The sequence below is a fragment of the Oncorhynchus mykiss genome, chromosome 3 (assembly GCF_057628025.1).
Source record: "Oncorhynchus mykiss isolate SJ-2025 chromosome 3, ASM5762802v1, whole genome shotgun sequence".
Taxonomy (NCBI): Eukaryota; Metazoa; Chordata; class Actinopteri; order Salmoniformes; family Salmonidae; genus Oncorhynchus; species Oncorhynchus mykiss.
This window is the reverse complement of record NC_143024.1, coordinates 71,781,983-71,804,779: the sequence shown is the minus strand read 5'-3', so window position 1 is coordinate 71,804,779 and position 22,797 is coordinate 71,781,983. Positions and strand designations below refer to the sequence as shown.

Genomic DNA, 22,797 nt, shown 5'->3' with positions numbered 1-22,797 from the left:
AAATCATGTCCAATCAATTGAATTGGACTCTAATCAAGTTGTAGAAACAGCTCAAGGATAATCAATGGAAACAGGATGCACCTGAGCTCAATTTCGAGTCTCATAGCAAAGGGTCTGAATACTTATGTAAATAAGGTATTTCTGTTTTGTATTTTCAATACATTTGAAAGAATTTCTAAAAGTCTGTTTTCGCTTTGTCATTATGGGGCATTGTATGTAGATTGATGAGGAAAAACATTAATTGAATCCATTTTAGAATAAGACTGTAACGTAACAAAAAGTGGAAAAGTCAAAGGGTCTGAATACTTTCCAAATGCACTGTACACAATGAAAAACAAAAGCACAAATTCAGTTCACGACGCCCCGCCAAACACACCCACAACCCCCACACACAAAACCCCACATATACACTCAGTGTGAACCTTACCCCTGCGTGCAGTTGGAGTGACAGGGATGACACTCGTTGTTGGCCTCGGCATATTTAAAGATGAAGCTGATGGCCCCCTGAAGGCCGTCGGGACACTTCTCCACACAGTTAGGACCATCTTTAAAGTGGAGACACTTCACACAGTGATCCGGACCCTGAGAGAGAGAGAAAGAGAGACATACACTGTGTAAAAAAAATTAAGAACACCTGCCTTTTCCATGACATAGGTCAAATCTATGATCTCTTATTTATGTCACTTAATACATCTACTTCAATTAGTGTAGAAGGAGAGGAGACATATTAAAGAAGGATTTTAAACTTTGAGACAGTTGAGACATGGATTGTGTATGTGTGCCATTCAGAGGGTAAATGGGCAAGACAAAAGATGTAAGTGCCTTTGAACAGGGTATGGTAGTAGGTGCACCGGTTTGCACCGGTTTTGTTTCAGGTGCACCGGTTTGTTTCAAGAACTGCAACGCTGCTGTGTTTTTCACGCTCAACAGTTTCCCGTGTGTATCAAGAACGGTCCACCACCCAAAGGACATCCACCCAACTTGACACAACTGTGGGAAGCATTGGAGTCAACATGGGCCAGCATCCCTGTGGAATACTTTGGACTCCTTGAAGAGTCCATCCCTCGACAAATTGATGCTGTACTGAGGGCAAAAGGGGAGGGGGGTGCAACTCAATATTAGGAAAGAGAGGAGAGCAAGCAGATACAGGGGACAAAGACAGAGGGGGGTTAGAGAGCTAGAGACAAAGAGAGAGATGAGAGATGAGAGAGGGAGGGATAGAGAGAGTGAGAGAGAGAGAGAGAGAGAGAGAGAGAGAGAGAGAGAGAGAGAGAGATGAGAGCGGGACACAGAGAGACAGAGAGATAGAGAGAGAAAGAGACAAAGAGAGAGATGAGAGATGGGGATAGTTAGAGGGGGAGAGATGACGGGAGGAGCGAGAGAGAGATGGGAGAGCGAGAGAGACGAGAGATATGAGAGGAGAGAAGAACGTGGATGCGAAGGAAGGAGGGAGATGGGGGGAAGACGAGACACATAAAACACCAGCAAGCAGGGCCGGAGATAATAACCATCCATCACAGCACACACAATGACCATAACAATCAGCACAGACACAATTTATGGCGGTAATATGGGCTAGAAGAGGCAGGGGAGTGGTGGCGGGGGGTGGGTGGAGGGGAGGGAGGGAGTTCAATGTATGGGCCTGCATGTGCATCAATAAATGCAACAGAGGGAGCCCAACAGGCAACAACAGCCCTTAAGGTGCAGAACAGATCAGACTAAAATAGATATGCATGGGTATGTGGAGGTGTTTTGTGTACATATGTATGAGTGGGCGTGAGAGGATGTGTGTGTGTGTGGATGTGTGTAGGCATAAATATGCAAATTGAGGCTCTTCATAGATATCAAAATGAAGCCGGTCCTCCATCAGTTGTTTGACGAGTCTCATACCCATGGCTCTGATAGGCTCTACTATAGCCAGTAACCCCATCTCATCTCTCAACCAAACACAGTGCATCATGGACCACCACAACGCTGCAGTCTTGTATGTGTCCTGTGTGCGTGCCCATGCCTGTGTGTGTGTGTGTAAATGTCCATGCCTGTGTGTGTGTGTGTGTGTGTGTCTGTGTGTGTGAAAATGTACATGCCTGTGTGTGTGTGTGTGTGTGTGTGTGTGTGTGTGTGTGTGTGTGTGTGTGTGTGTGTGTGTGTGTGTGTGTAAATGTCCATGCCTGTGTGTGTGTGTGTGTGTTCCCCCTGTGTAAGCCGTTGTGCTGTGCTTTAGCAGCTCGCTGGTCGTAAAGGTAATTCACGTGCCGTCTCCCATAGACAGTCCACTAACATATAAAAGGCTTTCCCGGGCTACCAGCGATACATCATTACCAGGGATTTATACTGGGGCCAACACAGCACACCTCATATATCTACTGCAGAGGTTAGACAAGGCCTCAAAGTATAAGTGCTGATCAAGGATCAGGACCCTCCTGTCCATGTAATCTTATTCATTGTGATTTATTAGGCAAGACTGATCCTAAAGCAGCACTCCTACTGTGATATACTTTAAACATCTGGCTCCAGGGCCCATATCCATAAAGTATCTTAAAGTATCTCACAGTCTATTCATTATACATCTAATAGGCAAAACTGATTCTAGATCAGTAGTCCAACTGAGACACTATGACTGTGGGCTCATACTGCAGAACCCCACTTCAGCCTGCATAACTTTGGGGCCCAATTCAAAATCATACAATAATGATGGCGTGTCAATGACAGTTACTCTACAGTGAAAGGCACTACCTGCAGGGTCAATTACATAGCTACATAATGGCTAGCTCATACAGAGATAAGAGCCTTTTTGTAAGAGCCTATGCACATAGAGATACCATACGACTACAGGCGTGCATTTCCCTCTACATGCAAGCTTTAACACTGCGGAATAAGCCAAACAGCTTCCCCAGCTTCTCCAACATACTTATCTTGTATCGCTAGCTAGCGTCCAATAGTGTAGATCATGTATATCATGCCAAGGAGCGAGCGAGAGAGAGAGAGACAGAGAGAGACAGAGAGCGAGAGAGACAGAGAGAGAGAGAGAGAGAGAGAGAGAGAGAGAGAGAGAGAGAGAGATGCCCGTTAATCAATTAGCAGGCTGTGACAGTCCATCTGGGACAGAGGACCCATCTGAACAACATATGGCTAGAGGAGAAATGAGGGGAGGAGGGGAGAAAGGAGGTAGAGGGTAGGCCAAATCAAACTTAAGCAAACCGATCCTCCTTGCCTGTAGATCTCCAGGGATTGGATAAGTATAAGCAGCATGGTACGTGCTAGGGATGGGGATGGCCAGGGATATCACAATACTTAGGTACTGCTACGGTATTTATTGTGATTCTCAGGATTCTATATGTATTGCGATTTGACACTGCGATTTTATTGCGATTTGATGTTCCAAACATATTGCTCTTTATACGTCTGCTACAGAGTGACGAGAAGCATGAGAACATGACTTTTGATCAGTAATAGTAATAAAAGTGCTGAAAACATAGTGTGTCACCATTTAAAAAGAAGATGGAGAACAAGCTGTATGATGAAAAATACCAGAGTTTTGGCACAGGTACAGCCACTAGGGTTACCGGGAAAAAAATTGTTTCTCAGAGTCAAATAATCAATATAATACTGTCTAAAATAATATCGCAATATGTAATTGTATCATTCTTTTCCCCATCATGTGTACCTATCTCTCTCTTTCTCTCTCTCTCTCACTCACTCTCTTTCTCTCTCTCTCTCACTCACTCTCTCACTTACTCTATCTCTCTATCTCTCTCTCTTTCTAGCTCTCTATCTCTCTATCTCTCACTTACTATCTCTCTATCTATCTCTCTATCTATATCTCACTTACTATCTCTCAATCTATCTATCTCTTTATCTATCTTTCTCTTTATCTATCTATCTCTCTTTCTCTCTATCTATCTATCTATCTCTCTCTTTCTCTCTATACATCTCTCTATCTAATTCTCACATACTATCAATTCAATTAAATTCAAGGGGCTTTATTGGCATTGGAAACATGTGTTAACATTGCCAAAGCAAGTGAGCTAGATATTATACAAAAGTGAAATAAACAATACAAATTAACAGTAAACATTACACATACAGAAGTTTCAAAACAATAAAGACAGTACAAATGTCATATTATATTATATATATATATATATACAGTGTTGTAACAATGTGCAAATGGTTAAAGTACACAAGGGAAAATAAATTAGCATAAATAAGGGTTGTATTTACAATGGTGTTTGTTCTTCACTGGTTGCCCTTTTCTCGTGGCAACAGGTCACAAATCTTGCTGCTGTGATGGCATACTGTGGTATTTCACCCAGTAGATATGGGAGTTTATCAAAATTGGATTTGTTTTCGAATTCTTTGTGGATCTGTGTAATCTGAGGGAAATATGTCTCTCTAATACAGTCATACATTGGACAGGAGGTTAGGAAGTGCAGCTCAGTTTACACCTCATTTTGTGGGCAGTGGGCAGATAGCCTGTCTTCTCTTGAGAGCCAGGTCTGCCTACGGCGGCCTTTCTCAATAGCAAGGCTATGCTCACTAAGTCTGTACATAGTCAAAGCTTTCCTTAAGTTTGGGTCAGTCACAGTGGATAGGTATTATGCCACTGTGTACTCTCTGTTTAGGACCAAATAGCATTCTAGTTTGCTCTGTTTTTTTGTTAATTCTTTCCAATGTGTCAAGTAATTATATTTTTGTTTTCTCATGATTTGGTTGGGTCTAATTGTGCTGCTGTCCTGGGGCTCTGTGGGGTGTGTTTGTGAACAGAGATAACAGGACCAGCTTGCTTAGGGGACTCTTCTCCAGGTTCATCTCTCTGTAGGTGATGGCTTTGTTATGGAAGGTTTGGGAATCGCTTCCTTTTAGGTGGTTGTAGAATTTAACAGCTCTTTTCTGGATTTTGATAATTAGTGGGTATCGGCCTAATTCTGCTCTGCATGCATTATTTGGTGTTCTACGTTGTACACGGAGGATATTTTTGCAGAATTCTGCATGCAGAGTCTCAATTTGGTGTTTGTCCCATTTTGTGAAGTCTTGGTTGGTGAGCAGACCCCAGACCTCACAACCGTAAAGGGCAATGGGCTCTATGATTGATTCAAGTATTTTTAGCCAGATCCTAATTGGTATGTTGAAATTTATGTTCCTTTTGATGACATAGAATGCCCTTCTTGCCTTGTCTCTCAGATCGTTCACAGCTTTGTGGAAGTTACCTGTGGCGCTGATGTTTAGGCCAAGGTATGTATAGTTTTTTGTGTGCTCTAGGGCAACAGTGTCTAGATGGAATTTGTATTTGTGGTCCTGGCGACTGGACCTTTTTTGGAACACCATTATTTTGGTCTTACTGAGATTTACTGTCAGGGCCCAGGTTTGACAGAATCTGTGCAGAAGATCTAGGTGCTGCTGTAGGCCCTCCTTGGTTAGTGACAGAAGCACCAGATCATCAGCAAACAGTAGACATTTGACTTCAGATTCTAGTAGGGTGAGGCCGGGTGCTGCAGACTTTTCTAGTGCCTGCGCCAATTCGTTGATGTATATGTTGAAGAGGGTGTGAAGAAATGTTTGTGTTTTTTGCCAATTTTAACCGCACACTTGTTGTTTGTGTACATGGATTTTATAATGTCGTATGTTTTACCCCCAACACCAATTTCCATCAATTTGTATAGCAGACCCTCATGCCAAATTGATTCGAAGGCTTTTTTGAAATCAACAAAGCATGAGAAGACTTTGCCTTTGTTTTGGTTTGTTTGGTTGTCAATTAGGGTGTGCAGGGTGAATACATGGTCTGTTGTACGGTAATTCGGTAAAAAGCCAATTTGACATTTGCTCAGTACATTGTTTTCATTGAGGAAATGTACAAGTCTGCTGTTAATGATAATGCAGAGGATTTTCCCAAGGTTACTGTTGACGCATATTTCACGGTAGTTATTGGGGTCAAATTTGTCTCCACTTTTGTGGATTGGGGTGATCAGTCCTTGGTTCCAAATATTGGGGAAGATGCCAGAGCTAAGGATGGTGTTAAAGAGTTTTAGTATAGCCAATTGGAATTTGTTGTCTGTATATTTGATCATTTCATTAAGGATACCATCAACACCACAGGCCTTTTTGGGTTGGAGGGTTTTTATTTTGTCCTGTAACTCGTTCAAGGTAATTGGAGAATTCAGTGGTTTCTGGTAGTCTTTAATAGTTCTAAGATTTGTATTTGATCATGTGTATGTTTTTGCTCTTTATTCTTTGTTATAGACCCAAAAAGAATGGAGAAGTAGTTTACCCATACATCTCCATTTTGGATAGATAATTCTTTGTGTTGTTGTTTGTTTAGTGTTTTCCAATTTTCCCAGAAGTGGTCTATGGATTCTTCAATTACATTGAGCTGATTTCTGACATGCTGTTCCTTCTTTTTCCGTAGTGTATTTCTGTATTGTTTTAGTGATTCACCATAGTGAAGGCGTAGACTCAGGTTTTACGGGTCTCTATGTTTTTGGTTGGACAGGTTTCTCAATTTCTTTCTTAGATTTTTGCATTCTTCATCAAACCATTTGTCATTGTTGTTCATTTTCTTCGGTTTTCTATTTGAGATTTTTAGATTTGATAGGGAAGCTGAGAGGTCAAATATACTGTTAAGATTTTTTACTGCCACGTTTACACCTTCACTATTGCAGTGGAACGTTTTACCCAGGAAATTGTCTAGAAGGGATTGAATTTGTTGTTGCCTAATTGTTTTTTGTTAGGTTTCCAAACTGCATTCCTTCCATCTATAGCATTTCTTAATGTTACTCAGTTCCTTTGGCTTTGATGCCTCGTGATTGAGTATTGCTCTGTTCAAGTAGACTGTGATTTTGCTGTGGTCTGATTGTGAACGCTCTGAGAGACTCTGGGTTGAGGTCGGTGATAAAGTAGTCTACAGTCCTACTGCCAAGAGATGAGCTATAGGTGTACCTACCATAGGAGTCCCCTCGAAGCCTACCATTGACTATGTATATACCCAGCGTGTGACAGAGCTGCAGGAGTTGTGACCCGTTTTTGTTTGTTATGTTGTCATGCCTAGGGGGGCATATGTGGGAGGGAATGCTGTCACCTGCGGGCAGGTGTTTGTCCCCCTGTCTCTATCTATCTATCTATCTATCTATCTATCTAACTCTTTCTCTCTATACATCTCTCTCTTCCTCTCTGTCTCTCACTCCCTCTATCGCTCTTTCAATACCCGTGTCAGTCTCTGTCTCCCCCCTCTCTCAACTGCTTATCCTGAGTGTGACTGACATTATTACATCCTCCCTTCGTCCTTAGAAGGCATTAGCCATGGTGATCAAATCATAGCAAAAGGTGGAATGTAATGTCATTGCTATGGTTTCTGTTGTCATAACATGACTGATGTAATCCTTTAGTCTATCTACTCCACTATGTTTCCATCACTACGGGTTTAGGATGAACCTGCCTGGTGGGATTAACAGTAAAGCTCTGTGGTCATGTATAGTAGGCCTAGTCATGCTGTTAGATGTTATATAGCTTGCATCCCAAGGTGCATTTTATTCCTTATATAGTCTCTATGGGCCCCCTTCAAAAGTAGTGCACTAGGGAAGAGGCCTATTATACATGACCATAGAGCTTTACTGTTAATCCCACCAGGCAGGTTCATCCTAAACTTGTAGTTTGTCTTAGAGCAGGCCTATGATCATATCTCCAACTCTCCATCTCTCTGTTTTATATTGGCTAAGAGCATTGTGGACATAAGTTAATGTCTCTCCAACTATGTCGGTTTTAGATTGGCTAAGCGCAGGCCTAAGAACATAACATATATCCCTCTCTCCCATCTCTCTCTCTCTCTGTGTGTTTTAGATTGGCTAAGAGCATGCCCATGAACATAAAATCTCTCTCCATCTCTCTGTTTGTTTTAGATTGGCTCAGTGCAGGCCCATGACATTATTAGTTCTAGGAAAAGAAGAGCCAAAAATCTAACCCTGCAGCAGCTAATCTAGCCTTAATAACAATGAGCACATACCCTGATGTAACCCAAACCCCTCGCAGTGCTTACTCTGGCCTGTCCCATAGACTCACACATACTCCATAGACTGACACATACTCCATAGACTCACACATACTCCATAGACTCACACATACTCCATAGACTAACACATACTCCATAGACACACACATACTCCATAGACTCACACATACTCCATAGACTCACACATACTCCATAGACTCACACATACTCCATAGACTCACACATACTCCATAGACTCACACATACTCCATAGACTCACACATACTCCATAGACTCACACATACTCCATAGACTCAACAGAGGCCCTCGGAAAGGGACCTGCAAGCCACGTTCCAAACCATACAGAACAGAGCTCCGACCACTGCACAATGTCTCCATTTAAAAAAAAATACTGGGCACATGGGGGCAGGCAGTATTCTGACTTCAGTTACATACGTAACTCAAATTGTCAATTCATTATTTACACAATCTTCTTAGTTGCACATACTTATCTCAACTCTGAATTAAGCTCATAAGTGGTTGTGTGTGTGTGTGTGTGTGTGTGTGTGTGTGTGTGTGTGTGTGTGTGTGTGTGTGTGTGTGTGTGTGTGTGCCAGTGATTGGGCACAAGGTATCCACATGTTCTACCACTCCACAGAGATGGAAGACAAGACTCAGAAATAATGCATGAATACTTTGTGTGGCCTTGAGTGAGTGTCTGCATGTGTGTGGCGTTGAGTATATTGTGTGTAGTGAGATTGAAGGCTAGAGGGGTGTTGACTTAATAAACTATCAAGAAGACAGGCAGAGAAGAGAGCAGAGAAGGGAGCAGGGAGAAGGGAGCAGAGAGCAGTGAGAAGGGAGCAGAGAGAAGGGAGCAGAGAGAAGGGAGATGGGAAAAGAGAGAAGGGAGAAGAGAGAAGGGAGAATGGAACAGGGAGAATGGAGCAGGAAGAAGGGAGCAGGAAGAAGGGAGCAGGGAGAAGGGAGCATGGAGAAGGGAGCATGGAGAAGGAAGAAGGGAACAGAGAGAAGGGAGCAGAGAGCAGGGAGAAGGGAGCAGAGAGAAGGGAGAAAGGAGCAGAGAAAAGGGAGCAGAGAGCAGGGAGAAGGGAGCAGAGATCAGGGAGAAGGGAGTAGAGAGAAGGGAGCAGAGAGCAGGGAGAAAGGAGAAGGGAGCAGAGAGCAGGGAGAAGGGAGCAGTGAGAAGGGAGAAGTGAGAAGGGAGCAGAGAGCAGAGAGCAGGGAGAAGGGAGCAGAGAAAAGGGAGCAGAGAGTAGAGAGCAGGGAGAAGGGAGCAGAGAAAAGGGAGCAGAGAGCAGAGAGCAGAGAGAAGGGAGCAGAGAAAAGGGAGCAGAGAAAAGGGAGCAGAGAGCAGAGAGCAGGGAGAAGGGAGCAGAGAAAAGGGAGCAGAGAGCAGCGAGAAGTGAGAAGGGAGCAGAGAGAAGGAGCAGAGAGAAGGGAGAATGGAGAATGGAGAAGAGAGCAGGGTGAAGGGAGCAGGGAGCAGGGAGAAGAAGGGGGAAGGGAGCAGGGAGAATGGAGCAGGAAGAATGGAGAAGAGAGAAGGGAGAAGGGAGCAGGAAGAAGGGAGCAGGGAGAAGGGAGCAGGGAATAGGGAGCAGGGAGAAGGGAGCAGGGAGAAGGGAGCAGGAAGAAGGGAGCAGGGAGAAGGGAGCAGGGAAAAGGGAGCAGGGAGAAGGGAGCAGGAAGAAGGGAGCAGGGAGAAGAGAGCAGGGAGAAGAGAGCAGGGAGAAGAGAGCAGGGAGCAGGGAGCATGGAGAAGGGTGAGGGGAAAAGAGAGAAGGGAGCAGGGAGAAGGGAGCAGGGAGAAGGGAGCATGGAGAAGGGAGCATGGAGAAGGGAGCAGGGAGAAGGGAGCAGGGAGAAGAGAGCAGGGAGAAGGGAAAAGGGAGCAGGGAGAAGGGAGCAGGGAGAAGGGGGCGAGGAGAAGAGAGCAGGGAGCAGGGAGAAGAGAGCAGGGAGAAGGGAGCATGGATAAGGGAGCGGGGAGAAGGGAGAAGAGAGCAGGGAGAAGGGAGCAGGGAGAAGGGAGCAGGGAGCAGGGAAAAGGGATAAGGGAGCAGGGAGAAGGGAGCAGGGAAAGAGAGAAGGGAGCAGGGAGAAGAGAGCAGGGAGAAGGGAGCATGGATAAGGGAGCGGAGAGAAGAGAGAAGGGAGAAGGGAGCAGGGAGAAGGGAGCATGGATAAGGGAGCGGGGAGAAGGGAGAAGAGAGCAGGGAGAAGGGAGCAGGGAGAAGGGAGCAGGGAGAAGGGAGCATGGAGAAGAGAGCAGGGAGAAGGGAGCATGGAGAAGAGAGCAGGGAGAAGGGAGCAGGGAGAAGGGAGCATGGATAAGGGAGCAGGGAGAAGAGAGCAGGGAGAAAGGAGCAGGGAGAAGGGAGCATGGAGAAGGGAGCATGGAGAAGGGAGCATGGAGAAGGGAGCAGGGATAAGGGAGTAGGGATAAGGGAGCAGGGAGCAGGGATAAGGGAGCAGGGAGCAGGGAGAAGAGAGAAGAGAGCAGGAAGAAGGGAGAAGAGAGCAGGAAGAAGGGAGCAGGGAGAAGGGAGAAGAGAGCAGAGAGAAGGGAGCAGGGAGAAGGGAGAAGAGAGAAGGGAGCAGGGAGAAGAGAGAAGAGAGCAGGGAGAAGAGAGCATAGATAAAGGTGGTGAAGGATCACCTTGTCTAGACAGGAGATGAACGGAAGGACAAGGAGCATCATAACACAGCCTGAGACAACACTTGAGAGTCCACAGGGACACACACATTTACAAACTCACACACAGATATACAGAAACACACAATCACATACGCACACACACAGTCACACAAAGACAGTATTGCTTAACACATGTCAGAATTTAATTTAACATAAAATAAAATAAATAGTGAAGCTCGCTGGCACACTAACTGAAAATACAATGAATTATGCTTCCAGGGCAATCGAAGGCCTAGTCTGGATCTCAAATGAGACCTATATATTGCCTTACTTTTGACCAAGGCCCATAGTGCTCTGGTCAAAAGTAGTGCACTATATATAGGGAATAGAGTGCCATTTGGGATGCATCCCTTGTCTGTGGTCACAAGTGATTTCAGTTTATGGTAGGGACAGAAAAGAGAGAAAAATAAAAGCTCTAGAGAGACTTTATTAATGGACACAATATGATTCATGTTTTTGCTGATGGCAGCTATTTGGCAGAAAGGTCTGTCTACTGACAGTGATAGGTGGATGTTTCTACCAACTAAACTTAGTTGAATTCACTGACTGACTGCAAGTCGCTCTGGGTAAGAGTATATGCTAATTTACTCAAATAAAAATGTAATGTAGGATAATGTTATGGCACACTGAGTAGGATTCTTGGCATCACCATATAAAACATATTGTTATTCATTGTCTCTAGTATTAAGTCCGAATGTGCAGGAGTGAGGATCATTTACAAGTGCATGTCATGAATGCTTTAGGATGGTTCTGTGTGTGTGTGTGTGTGTGTGTGTGTGTGTGTGTGTGTGTGTGTGTGTGTGTGTGTGTGTGTGGGCACATATGTGTTAGACTGTGTCTCTAGAGAATCTTACCGGGCTATGACAGGTCAGAGAGTAATCGTCTGCTCTCTCACACTGGGAATCACACTCCACACACACCGAGCCGTTGGCATACTCACGCACCTCCCTGAAAACCAGAGATGGAGAGAGGGGAGGGGGGGCGGAACACGAAGAAGGGATGGAGAGAGGGGGCAAGAGAGTGTGTGAGAGGGGGGGGGGGAAACCAAGGGAGGTAGAGGAAGATGAAGGGAGGTAGGGGGAGACGGAAGAAAGGAGGAGAGAGGCAGAGGGGGGGGAGGAGAGAGAGGGGGGTGGGGAGAGAGAAGGAGGGAGAAGGGGGAAGATAAGAGGGAGAGAGAGGGATAGAGTGGGGAAAGTGAGAAAAAAAAAGAAGTGTGTCAGATACAGACTCTACAGGAAGGGAGGCGAGCTGTGTTCCACTGTGCTCCACTGTGCTCCTCAGTGCTCCTCAGTGCTCCTCAGTGCTCCACTGTGCTCCACTGTGCTCCACTGTGCTCCTCAGCGCTCCACTGGCTCTGTTTAGAGGAATAGCTGGAGGGGTTTCATGGTCTCAGGCACTGCAGTCACTGTACTGTGGTACACCCACTCTTCCACTATGTATACTGTACACAGCTAGCAACAGCCTGCTAAGATGGCTGACATAAGACCTGGACATGAGGCTAGACTATTGCAGATGGAAATTAAATGAGAACTGAAAACTGACAAAATGGATGGGTGTGTCTGACATTGTACCCTATTACCTATAAAGAGCATATAATCCCCATAGGCAGTGGTCAAAAGCAGTGCACTAAAAAGGGAATTAGGGCTCTATTTCGGATGTAACCAATGTCTTTTGCCTAAATTACAAAAACAAACGCATACTACACACAGTTTTTAGTCAAAGACAATAATTAAACAACAGTGACAAAAATCTGAACCTTCAATGATCAATTACATCGTACATTTCTTAAAAGTCAATCAATCACCTTCATCAATGTCAACATTAGTTGAGACGGCTAAATAGTTAGATAAATATTTAACCAATAGCTGGACCTGGACTATCTGCATTGGCCCTTTTTCCACATACGCTGCTGCTGTGTATTATCCTTCCTGTTGCTTGAACCCTACCTATGTGTACATATCACCCTCAATGACCTCGTATCCCAGCACATAGACTCGCTACTGGTACGCTGCTGCTGTTTATTATCCTTCCTGTTGCTTGAACCCTACCTATGTGTACATATCACCCTCAATGACCTCGTATCCCAGCACATAGACTCGCTACTGGTACGCTGCTGCTGTTTATTATCCTTCCTGTTGCTTGAACCCTACCTATGTGTACATATCACCCTCAATGACCTTGTATCCCAGCACATAGACTCACTACTGGTAGAGCTGCTGTTTATTATCCTTCCTGTTGCTTGAACCCTACCTATGTGTACATATCACCCTCAATGACCTCGTATCAGGAAGCAACAGGAGGAAGGATAATAAACAGCAGCTCTACCAGTAGCGAATCTATGTGCTGGGATACGAGGTCATTGGGGGTGATATGTGCACATAGGTAGGGTTCAAGCAACAGGAAGGATAATACACAGCAGCTCTACCAGTAGCGAGTCTATGTGCTGGGATACGAGGTCATTGAGGGTGATATGTACACATAGGTAGGGTTCAAGCAACAGGAAGGATAATAAACAGCAGCTCTACCAGTAGTGAGTCTATGTGCTGGGATACGAGGTCATTGAGGGTGATATGTACACATAGGTAGGGTTCAAGCAACAGGAAGGATAATAAACAGCAGCTCTACCAGTAGTGAGTCTATGTGCTGGGATACGAGGTCATTGAGGGTGATATGTACACATAGGTAGGGTTCAAGCAACAGGAAGGATAATACACAGCAGCAGCGTATGTGGAAAAAGGGCCAATGCAGATTTTATTTTATTTTTTTATTTTACCTTTATTTAACCAGGCAAGTCAGTTAAGAACAAATTCTTATTTTCAATGACGGCCTGGGAACAGTGGGTTAACTGCCTGTTCAGGGGCAGAACGACAGATCAGCTCGGGGGTTTTTGAACTCACAACCTTCCGGTTACTAGTCCAACGCTCTAACCACTAGGCTACCCTGCCGCCCCAGATAGTCCAGGTCCAGCTATTGGTTAAATATTTATCTAACTATTTAGCCGTCTCAACTAATGTTGACATTGATGAAGGTGATTGATTGACTTTTAAGAAATGTACGATGTAATTGATCATTGAAGGTTCAGCTTTTTGTCACTGTTGTTTAATTATTGTCTTTGACTAAAAACTGTGTGTAGTATGCGTTTGTTTTTGTAATTTAGGCAAAAGACATTGGTTACATCCGAAATAGAGCCCTAATTCCCTTTTTAGTGCACTGCTTTTGACCACTGCCTATGGGGATTATATGCTCTTTATAGGTAATAGGGTACAATGTCAGACACACCCATCCATTTTGTCAGTTTTCAGTTCTCATTGAATTTCCATCTGCAACCCCCTCGTATCCCAGCATATAGACTCGCTACTGGTAGAGCTGCTGTGTATTATCCTTCCTGTTGCTTGAACCCTACCTATGTGTACATATCACCCCCAATGACCTCGTATCCCAGCACATAGACTCACTACTGGTAGAGCTGCTGTTTATTATCCTTCCTGTTGCTTGAACCCTACCTATGTGTACATATCACCCTCAATGACCTCGTATGCCAGCACATAGACTCACTACTGGTACCCTGGTAAGTTATCTTTACTCGGGTTATTATTTTTCTATTATCTCTCTCTGCATTATGGGGAAGGACCGTAAGTAAGAATTTCACTGTTAGTCTACACCGGTTGGTTACGAAGCATGTGACTAATAATATTTTATTATATTTGATTTGAGGAAACAATCAATGTGTGGAGTGTGTGTATATGAGTGTGGAGTGGTGTGTGTGAGTGTTTGTGTGGAGTGGGCTGTGTGTGGTGTGTGTGTTTGTGTTTGTGTGGAGTGTGTGTATATGAGTGTGGAGTGGTGTGTGTGAGTGTTTGTGTGGAGTGGGCTGTGTGTGGTGTGTGTGTTTGTGTTTGTGTGGAGTGGGGTGTGTTTGTGTGTGGCATGTGGTGTGTGTGTGGCGTGTGATGTGTGACGTGTGGTGTGTGACGTGTGGCGTGCGGTGTGCGTGGCATGTGGTGTGTGTGTGGCGTGCGGTGTGTGTGTTTGTATGTGTGTGTGTGTGGCGTGCGGTGTGTGTGTGTGTTTGTATGTGTGTAGGAGGTGGGCTTCTATATCTCGTTCTCATGTTTAATTTGGCGCTGAAGGTCATTGGATGAAGTCATGGGCTCATTTAGCGTTGAGCATGCACTGCACATGCTGAGAATGTTCAATCTGATGTATTCCATTAAGTTACACTACACCCTCCAGCATCCAAGCTAATTATCGTGGCTATATTGATACAATCACTTTGGTGTAGCATGGCTTTCCAACTAATGCTAACGGGTGTTCCATACTTTCAGAAATCAATTAACTAAAGTGGTGTCTTGTTCCTTTTTCACAACATTAAAATCAGAAGTCACTGGTGGGGCTTGAAAAGTCATTCACTAACAGACACAAAGTAGAGCAAAGAGATTTAACATGGCACCCTTTAACATTAGTGTGTGTCTGCCTTTAATACTAACAAGAGAAACTCTGGTGTACGCTGTGGGCAGACATGGGTTCAAATACTATTTTAAAAAATGGAATACTTATAGCATTACTGAGCTTGTCTGAGGCAATCGAAGCAATAGAATAATCGCAAAAAATGCAAACCCCACCCATCTGGCACTCCAGGCAGGCTAAAGCAACCACCTAAAAGTATTAGAAAGATTTCAAATGGTATTTGTACCCAGGTCTGGCTGGGACAACATGTGTGAGGAGTAAGTGAGTGTGGTGTTTCCTCCCTCTGTTAAATAACAAGAGGAATACCTCCATGGGACCTGAAATCAAATTAGGATTAATTATGCTTTATCCGGTCAACACAATGCCATGCAGGGTGGCACGGGAGGTAGGTCTTTGTCTGGTAAAGCTATGATTTAAATGGGTTATGGTTTAACATGTCCTTTATGTTAGCTTAGTCTCCCATGGTTCTCCATAGGGTTTAGCTTCTCTATTGCCATAAGTCTCTCAGTCTCTCTCTCTCTCTGAGTCTCTCTCTCTCTCTCTCTCTCTCTCTCAGATTCTCTCTCTCTCTCTCTCTGTCTCTCTCTCTTAGTCTCTCTCTCTCTCTCTCTCTCTCCCAGTCTCTCTCTCTCTCTCTCTCTCTCTATCTCTCTCCCAGTCTCTCTCTCTCCCAGTCTCTCTCTCTCCCAGTCTCTCTCTCTCAGTCTCTTTCTCTCCCAGTCTCTCTCTCTCTCTCCCAGTCTCTTTCTCTCCCAGTCTCTCTCTCCCAGTCTCTCTCTCTCTCTCTCTCTCTCTCCCAGTCTCTCTCTCTCTCTCTCCCAGTCTCTCTCTCTCTCTCTCTCCCAGTCTCTCTCTCTCCCAGTCTCTCTCTCTCAGTCTCTCTCTCTCTCTCTCTTTCTCTCTCTCCCAGTCTCTTTCTCTCCCAGTCTCTCTCTCTCCCAGTCTCTCTCTCTCCCAGTCTCTCTCTCTCTCCCAGTCTCTCTCTCTCTCCGTCTCTCTCTCTCTCTCTCTCCCAGTCTCTCTCTCTCTCTCTCTCTCTCTCTCTCCCAGTCTCTCTCTCTCTCTCCCAGTCTCTCTCTCTCCCAGTCTCTCTCTCTCTCCCAGTCTCTCTCTCTCTCTCTCCCAGTCTCTTTCTCTCCCAGTCTCTCTCTCTCTCTCTCTCTCTCCCAGTCTCTTTCTCTCCCAGTCTCTCTCTCTCCCAGTCTCTCTCTCTCTCTCTCTCTCTCTCAGGATGGAGGCACGTCAGTTACACAGCACTTAAAACCTCTGTTCTAACATAAGACCTGGAGGACAGAAGCAGACAATACCTCACTTCCTCACGGGAGGTCCAACCTAAATCTCCACTATAAGAGTTGTACTTTGTGTCTGTGTCGTCATCTTTTCTAGCAAACCTGTTGTGCTGACTCAGTCACTCAAAATAGACAATTACCTTTAAGACAGAGACGTTAGGAAATGCAAAATATATGTTTTTCCTTCTAGATAGTGCCCCACAGTGAACAAGACATTGTCTCAACCAGTCAAAAGGTTGGACCCACCTACTCATTCCAGGGTATTTCTTTAATTTTACTATTTTCTACATTGTAGAATAATAGTGAAGACATCAAAACTATAAAATAACACATATGAAAACATGTAATAACAAAAAAAGCGTTTTTATACTTGAGATTGTTCAAAGTAGCCACCCTTTGCCTTGATGACAGCTTTGCCCACTCTTGGCATTCTCTCAACCAAAAAACACATGGTTAGCAGATGTTAATGCGAGTGTAGCGAAATGCTTGTGCTTCTAGTTCCGACAATGCAGTAATAACCAACAAGTAATCTAGCTAACAATTCCAAAACTACTACCTTATAGACACAAGTGTAAGGGGATAAAGAATATGTACATAAAGATATATGAATGAATGAAGGTACAGAGCGGCATAGGCAAGATACAGTAGATGGTATTGAGTGCAGTATTACATACGAGATGAGTATGTAAACAAAGTGGCATAGTTAAAGAGGCTAGTGATACATGATTTACATAAAGATGCAGTAGATGATATAGAGTACAGTATATACATATACATATGAGATGAATAATGTAGGGTATGTAAACATTATATTTGGTAGCATTGTTTAAAGTGGCTAGTGATATATTTTACATCATTTCCCATCAATTCCCATTATTAAAGTGGCTGGAGTTGAGTCAGTGTGTTGGCAGCAGCCGCTCAATGTTAGTGGTGGCTGTTTAACAGTCTGATGGCCTTGAGATAGAAGCTGTTTTTCAGTCTCTCGGTCCCAGCTTTGATGCACCTGTACTGACCTCGCCTTCTGGATGATAGCGGGGTGAACAGGCAGTGGCTCGGGTGGTTGTTGTCCTTGATGATCTTTATGGCCTTCCTGTGACATCGGGTGGTGTAGGTGTCCTGGAGGGCAGGTAGTTTGCCCCCGGTGATGCGTTGTGCAGACCTCACTACCCTCTGGAGAGCCTTACGGTTGTGGGCGGAGCAGTTGCCGTACCAGGCGGTGATACAGCCCGACAGGATGGTCTCGATTGTGCATCTGTAGAAGTTTGTGAGTGCTTTTGGTGACAAGCCAAATTTCTTCAGCCTCCTGAGGTTGAAGAGGCGCTGCTGCACCTTCTTCACGATGCTGTCTGTGTGGGTGGACCAATTCAGTTTGTCTGTGATGTGTACGCCGAGGAACTTAAAACTTACTACCCTCTCCACTACTGTTCCATCACCTTGAATGCTTTTCCACCAGTCTTAAAGGAGTTCCCACATATGCTGAACACTTGCTGGCTGCTTTTCCTTCACTTTGCAGTCCAACCCATCCCAAACCATCTCAGTTGGGTTGAGGTCGGTGATTGTGGAGGCTAGGTCATCTGATGCAGCACTCCATCACTCTCCTCCTTGGTCAAATACCCCTTACACAGCCTGGAGGTGTGTTTTGGGTCATTGTCCTGTTGAATGATAGTCCCACCAAGCGCAAACCGTTCACCTACTCTGCATCTCACAAAGACACGGCGGTCAAATTTGTACTCATCAGACCAAAGAACAGATTTCCTCCAGTCTAATGTCCATTGTTTGTGTTTCTTGGCCCAAGCAAGTCTCTTCTTATTATTGGTGTTTAGTAGTGTTTTCTTTGCAGCATTTCAACCATGAAGGCCTGATTCATGCAGTCTCCTCTGAATAGTTGTGTCTGTTACTTGAACTCTGTGAATCATTTATTTGCGCTGCATTTTCTGAGGCTGGTAACTCTAATGAACTTATCCTCTAGAGCAGAGGTAACTCTGGGTCTTCCTTTCCTGTGGCGGTCTTCATGAGAGCCAGTTTCATCATAGCAGAGGTAACTCTGGGTCTTCCCTTCCTGTGGCGGTCCTCATGAGAGCCAGTTTCATCATAGCAGAGGTAACTCTGGGTCTTCCCTTCCTGTGGCAGTCCTCAAGAGAGCCAGTTTCATCATAGCAGAGGTAACTCTGGGTCTTCCCTTCCTGTGGCAGTCCTCAAGAGAGCCAGTTTCATCATAGCAGAGGTAACTCTGGGTCTTCCCTTCCTGTGGCAGTCCTCAAGAGACCCAGTTTCATCATAGCAGAGGTAACTCTGGGTCTTCCCTTCCTGTGGCAGTCCTCAAGAGACCCAGTTTCATCATAGCAGAGGTAACTCTGGGTCTTCCCTTCCTGTGGCAGTCCTCAAGAGAGCCAGTTTCATCATAGCAGAGGTAACTCTGGGTCTTCCCTTCCTGTGGCAGTCCTCAAGAGACCCAGTTTCATCATAGCCCTTGATGGTTTTTGCGACTGCACTTGAAGACACTTTCAAAGTTCTTGACATTTTCCGTATTGACTGACCTTCATGTCTTAAAGTAATGACGGACTGTTGTTTCTCTTTGTTTATTTGAGCTGTTCTTGCCATAATATGGACATGGTCTTTTACCAAATAGGGCTATCTTCTGTATACCACCTCTACCTTGTCACAACACACCTGATTGGCTCAAACGCATTAAGAAGGAAAGAAATTCCACAAATTAACTTTTAACAAGGCACACCTGTTAATTGATATGCATTCCAGGTTACTACCTCATGAAGATAGTTGAGAGAATGCCAAGAGTGTGCAAAGCTGTCATCAAGGCAAAGGGTGGCAAAATATATTTTGTTTCACACTTTTTTGTTACTACATGATTCCATATGTGTTATTTCATAGTTTTGATATCTTCTTCTACAATGCAGAAAATAGTAAAAATAAAGAAAAACCCTTGAATCAGTAGGTGTCCAAACTTTTGACTGGTACTGTATATACAATATAAAACTATGTAGGGCTGGGTGATATCGCCAACATATCATATCACAATATTGTTCTCTGAATTGTAAAAGTTCTACATATGTTTTATGAGTAGTGCATAACCTTTGATTGGAAACAAAATGGTACTAAGTGGTTTTAATGGGCTTTCTCCATTCTGATGGTTTAATACTCAACCAAACCAGGACAAAACTGACAGTGAAGTAGTCCAATGTGTAGAACCTTTCATTTAGTTCAGCACTGTATCAAAATATTGTTATACAGTGTTGTAAAAATACATACCGGTATGTGAATCCATACCGGTATACCAGAACTCATGATGCATCGCCCAGCCCTAATACTATGGGGTAGTTTAACAGTACCAGACACAGATTAAGTCAAGTCCTGAATTTGAAAGTGGTTTTCATGGAGATTCTCCATTGAGCATGCTTTTTATTCCCAGACTTAGTCTATGTTCTGGAAACCACCCCTATGTGTTCTACAGTATGTACTTCTATGGTCTCAATAGACTTCAGTCAGTAGCGTCTCGTGGCTCTGTGATTGGTTAGTAGCATCTCTCGTGTTCCTTTGATTAGCCGAGCTGTGAGCGGTGGCGTGCAGACAGGCAGACAGGTAGGCAGAGCGTGGCCCCGTGCGCAAGCAGTGACTGTGACACGCAGTGACACGCCTAACCCCCCTGCCCTGCGCCTCTCCTCTCTCATCTGGCGTACCTCTCCAAACTGGCCTCACGTTTCTCGACTACGAAGGGCCCCGATGGCTGCCTGGGCCTAGAGCCAGTCAGTCTGCAAGGCAAAACAAGCATCCATGTCTGTATCTAATGTGGTGTACACCAGCCATAGACATAGAACCATTCTTCTATTTCTACAACACACTAGAGTTTAGCTTTGTCTTTAGTCTGGCTTACGCTTGAGATGGTGACATTTAAATTTGAATGTCTCACCTGTTATTGCCATTGAAAAACAGACTTTTAAGCAATTTATTAGAGAGGATTTTACAGGAAAACAACAACAACAACATAGACAATGTAGCAACAATATTTTAAATCGTGCAGGAAATACAAACCCATAACCAATCCCCCTAATCACCATATAAGTACACTCCCTCAGACCCCTCCATGTTGTCTCATGTCTCCTACTAACACTACAGTAAGTACACTCCTGTGTGTGTGTGTGTTAGTGTGTGTGTGTGTGTGTGTGTGTGTGCTTCTGTCTCACATATTGTAACATCTCTACTCTGTAAATCCACACTGCAGCAGATGAAAACAACCTTAATCTTATCTCCCCTGTTATTTACTCACCAGAGGGTTTTGTTGTGGTGGTTTATCCTTCAGGTATGAAGTGCTGTGTCTGACCTGGCCTCGTCCCTGCCTGCGTCCCAAATGGCACCAAAATCCATATATAGTGCACTACTTTGAAACAGAACCCTATGGGCCCTGGTTAAAAGTAGTGTAACTATATAGAGAATAGGGTGCCATTTGGGAGGCAGACCATCTTTCATACAAACACACATCTATTTTTCTCTGATATTTGAGAAACAAGTAAGTTCATTCTTGGTCCATTATTGCAGTACCTTTCTATCTTTCACAGGAGCCAGTAGATTGTGTTTACACCGTGTTTTCTCGTTCAGGGATTACCGGAATGAACGAGGGAAGAGATTGGTGTCTACACAGACAGTAGTTATATTGTACACTTACTGGTCTGCTGAACAGGTAATACATAGTACTACTGAAAGAAAATCACTATATAGAAAAACTATTCTGTACATCCTTTCATATACAAGTCATACTCGTTCTCAGACCTAAAAGACCTAAAACAAAAGTACTTTCACTGAGGTAAAAAGAGTTGTTAGTTTGACAGCTGTATTTCTCTTTAAATTCAGGCATATTGAGAGTGATACTGTCATAATGTAATTATGTTACACTGTCAAGTGTCTACAGTATCTGTCATTATGTGACACTGGTATATGTAACTCACCCTTCATAGAGGTTGCAGGTGTCCACACAGATGCGTCCCCGGCTGAAGTAACGACAGGCCAGGCACTGGTCTGGTCCCGGCCCCCAGCAGCCAGAGTCCGAACACAGAGGGTCACACACCATCCGCTCAGTAGCTGAGAAACACAGGAATACAGGTTAAGACTAGGGTTAGGGGTCAAACAGAAGGTCAAAAACCATCCACAGTAGCATGACAGGGTTAGGTACTGGACAATATTTTTATTTTGTTATTGGAAAGGATATGGGTGGAGCCATTGGCTACTAAAATTACAACTTTTATTTTTCAAGGCTACTGTGTTAATCTGAGGCCAGTCAGTCAAACAGTGGTTTCAACTCAACCATGAGCTCTCTTTCCTCTCCTCTCTCTCTTCCAGGTCCATCTGAGGGAGGGTGGATTAATGGTCACATGTTAATCGTCTATACTGTACTGTCCGTGTGTCTGCCATCTGCAAAAGGTAATGCCAGCCAGACACACCATGCAGGTCTATGTCAAAGCCCCTTTCTTAGACGTTCATGGTGAAATTAGAGCATTAGAGCATCTAACAAGGTAGAGCTGAAGCAGAAAGGTAGAGACATGTCCCACCATGCAGATCTATCTCAAAGATCCTTCGTTAGAAGTGGAAGTGTATGGTGATGTGATTCCGGGAATCCCGGTTGGAAGATTTACAGAATTAAGAAGGAATAAGCAGGAAATCCAGTGATTTTCTGGAAAAACTGGGAATTTGGGGGAAAGATACCTGTCTGTAGAGTGCTAAGGTAGAGAGGGAGACGGACAGGTGGGTCTGTGAGAGGAGACCGACTGTGGACCTGGATGTGGAGCAGGCTGTAGTTGTGTTCTCCCATTACACTGTAATAGTGCTAACCAAACAGCGAAGGGGTTAAATTATCTTCAGTAACAGCTGGATGTACAAGCTAACTTGACAAGACAAGAAAAAAAGTTGAAAATCAGCCCTAAACTCTTGTCATTATCTTTTCAGCATCAGCAGATTCTGGCAAAGATAATGATTAAGGCGGCTTTTAGTCCAACTGTCCCTCTGTGCAGGAAACAGGCTCTCTGTACTCAACTACCACTACAGTAGGAGCAGCCTACTATCTGTGCATAATAATACCAGGAGTGAGATCTCTCTCCAGCTCGGTTTATAATATTATATGGTTGCAACATTGTCTCTCGTGACAGACTGTTAAAATGTAGAAGCCCGCCAGCGGACACTTGAGATTCATTTCTAGGTTCCAAGATTGTTACCCAACATTGCACACAGCATTGTGAGAAGTCGAGGGTCTATGGGGTGAGGGCTATTTCATACAACGGTTGTGTCCCAAATGGTACCCTTCTACCAATATAGTGCACTGCTTTTGACCA

General features: G+C 44.3%; 1 protein-coding gene across 2 annotated transcripts in view; it reads right to left on the bottom strand.

Annotated features, from left to right (window-relative positions):
• The window catches only part of erbb4b (erb-b2 receptor tyrosine kinase 4b), a 464,723-nt gene that overhangs the window by 81,935 nt on the left and 359,991 nt on the right, over positions 1 to 22,797 (bottom strand). For both annotated transcript variants that reach the window (XM_090230064.1, XM_036974796.2), the window contains exons 13-15: positions 21,421 to 21,553; positions 11,558 to 11,651; positions 428 to 582 (exon numbers count right to left, since the gene is read on the bottom strand). In XM_090230064.1, the coding sequence (XP_090086190.1) occupies positions 428 to 582; positions 11,558 to 11,651; positions 21,421 to 21,553 (382 nt within the window). The remainder of the gene's footprint in view (positions 1 to 427; positions 583 to 11,557; positions 11,652 to 21,420; positions 21,554 to 22,797) is intronic.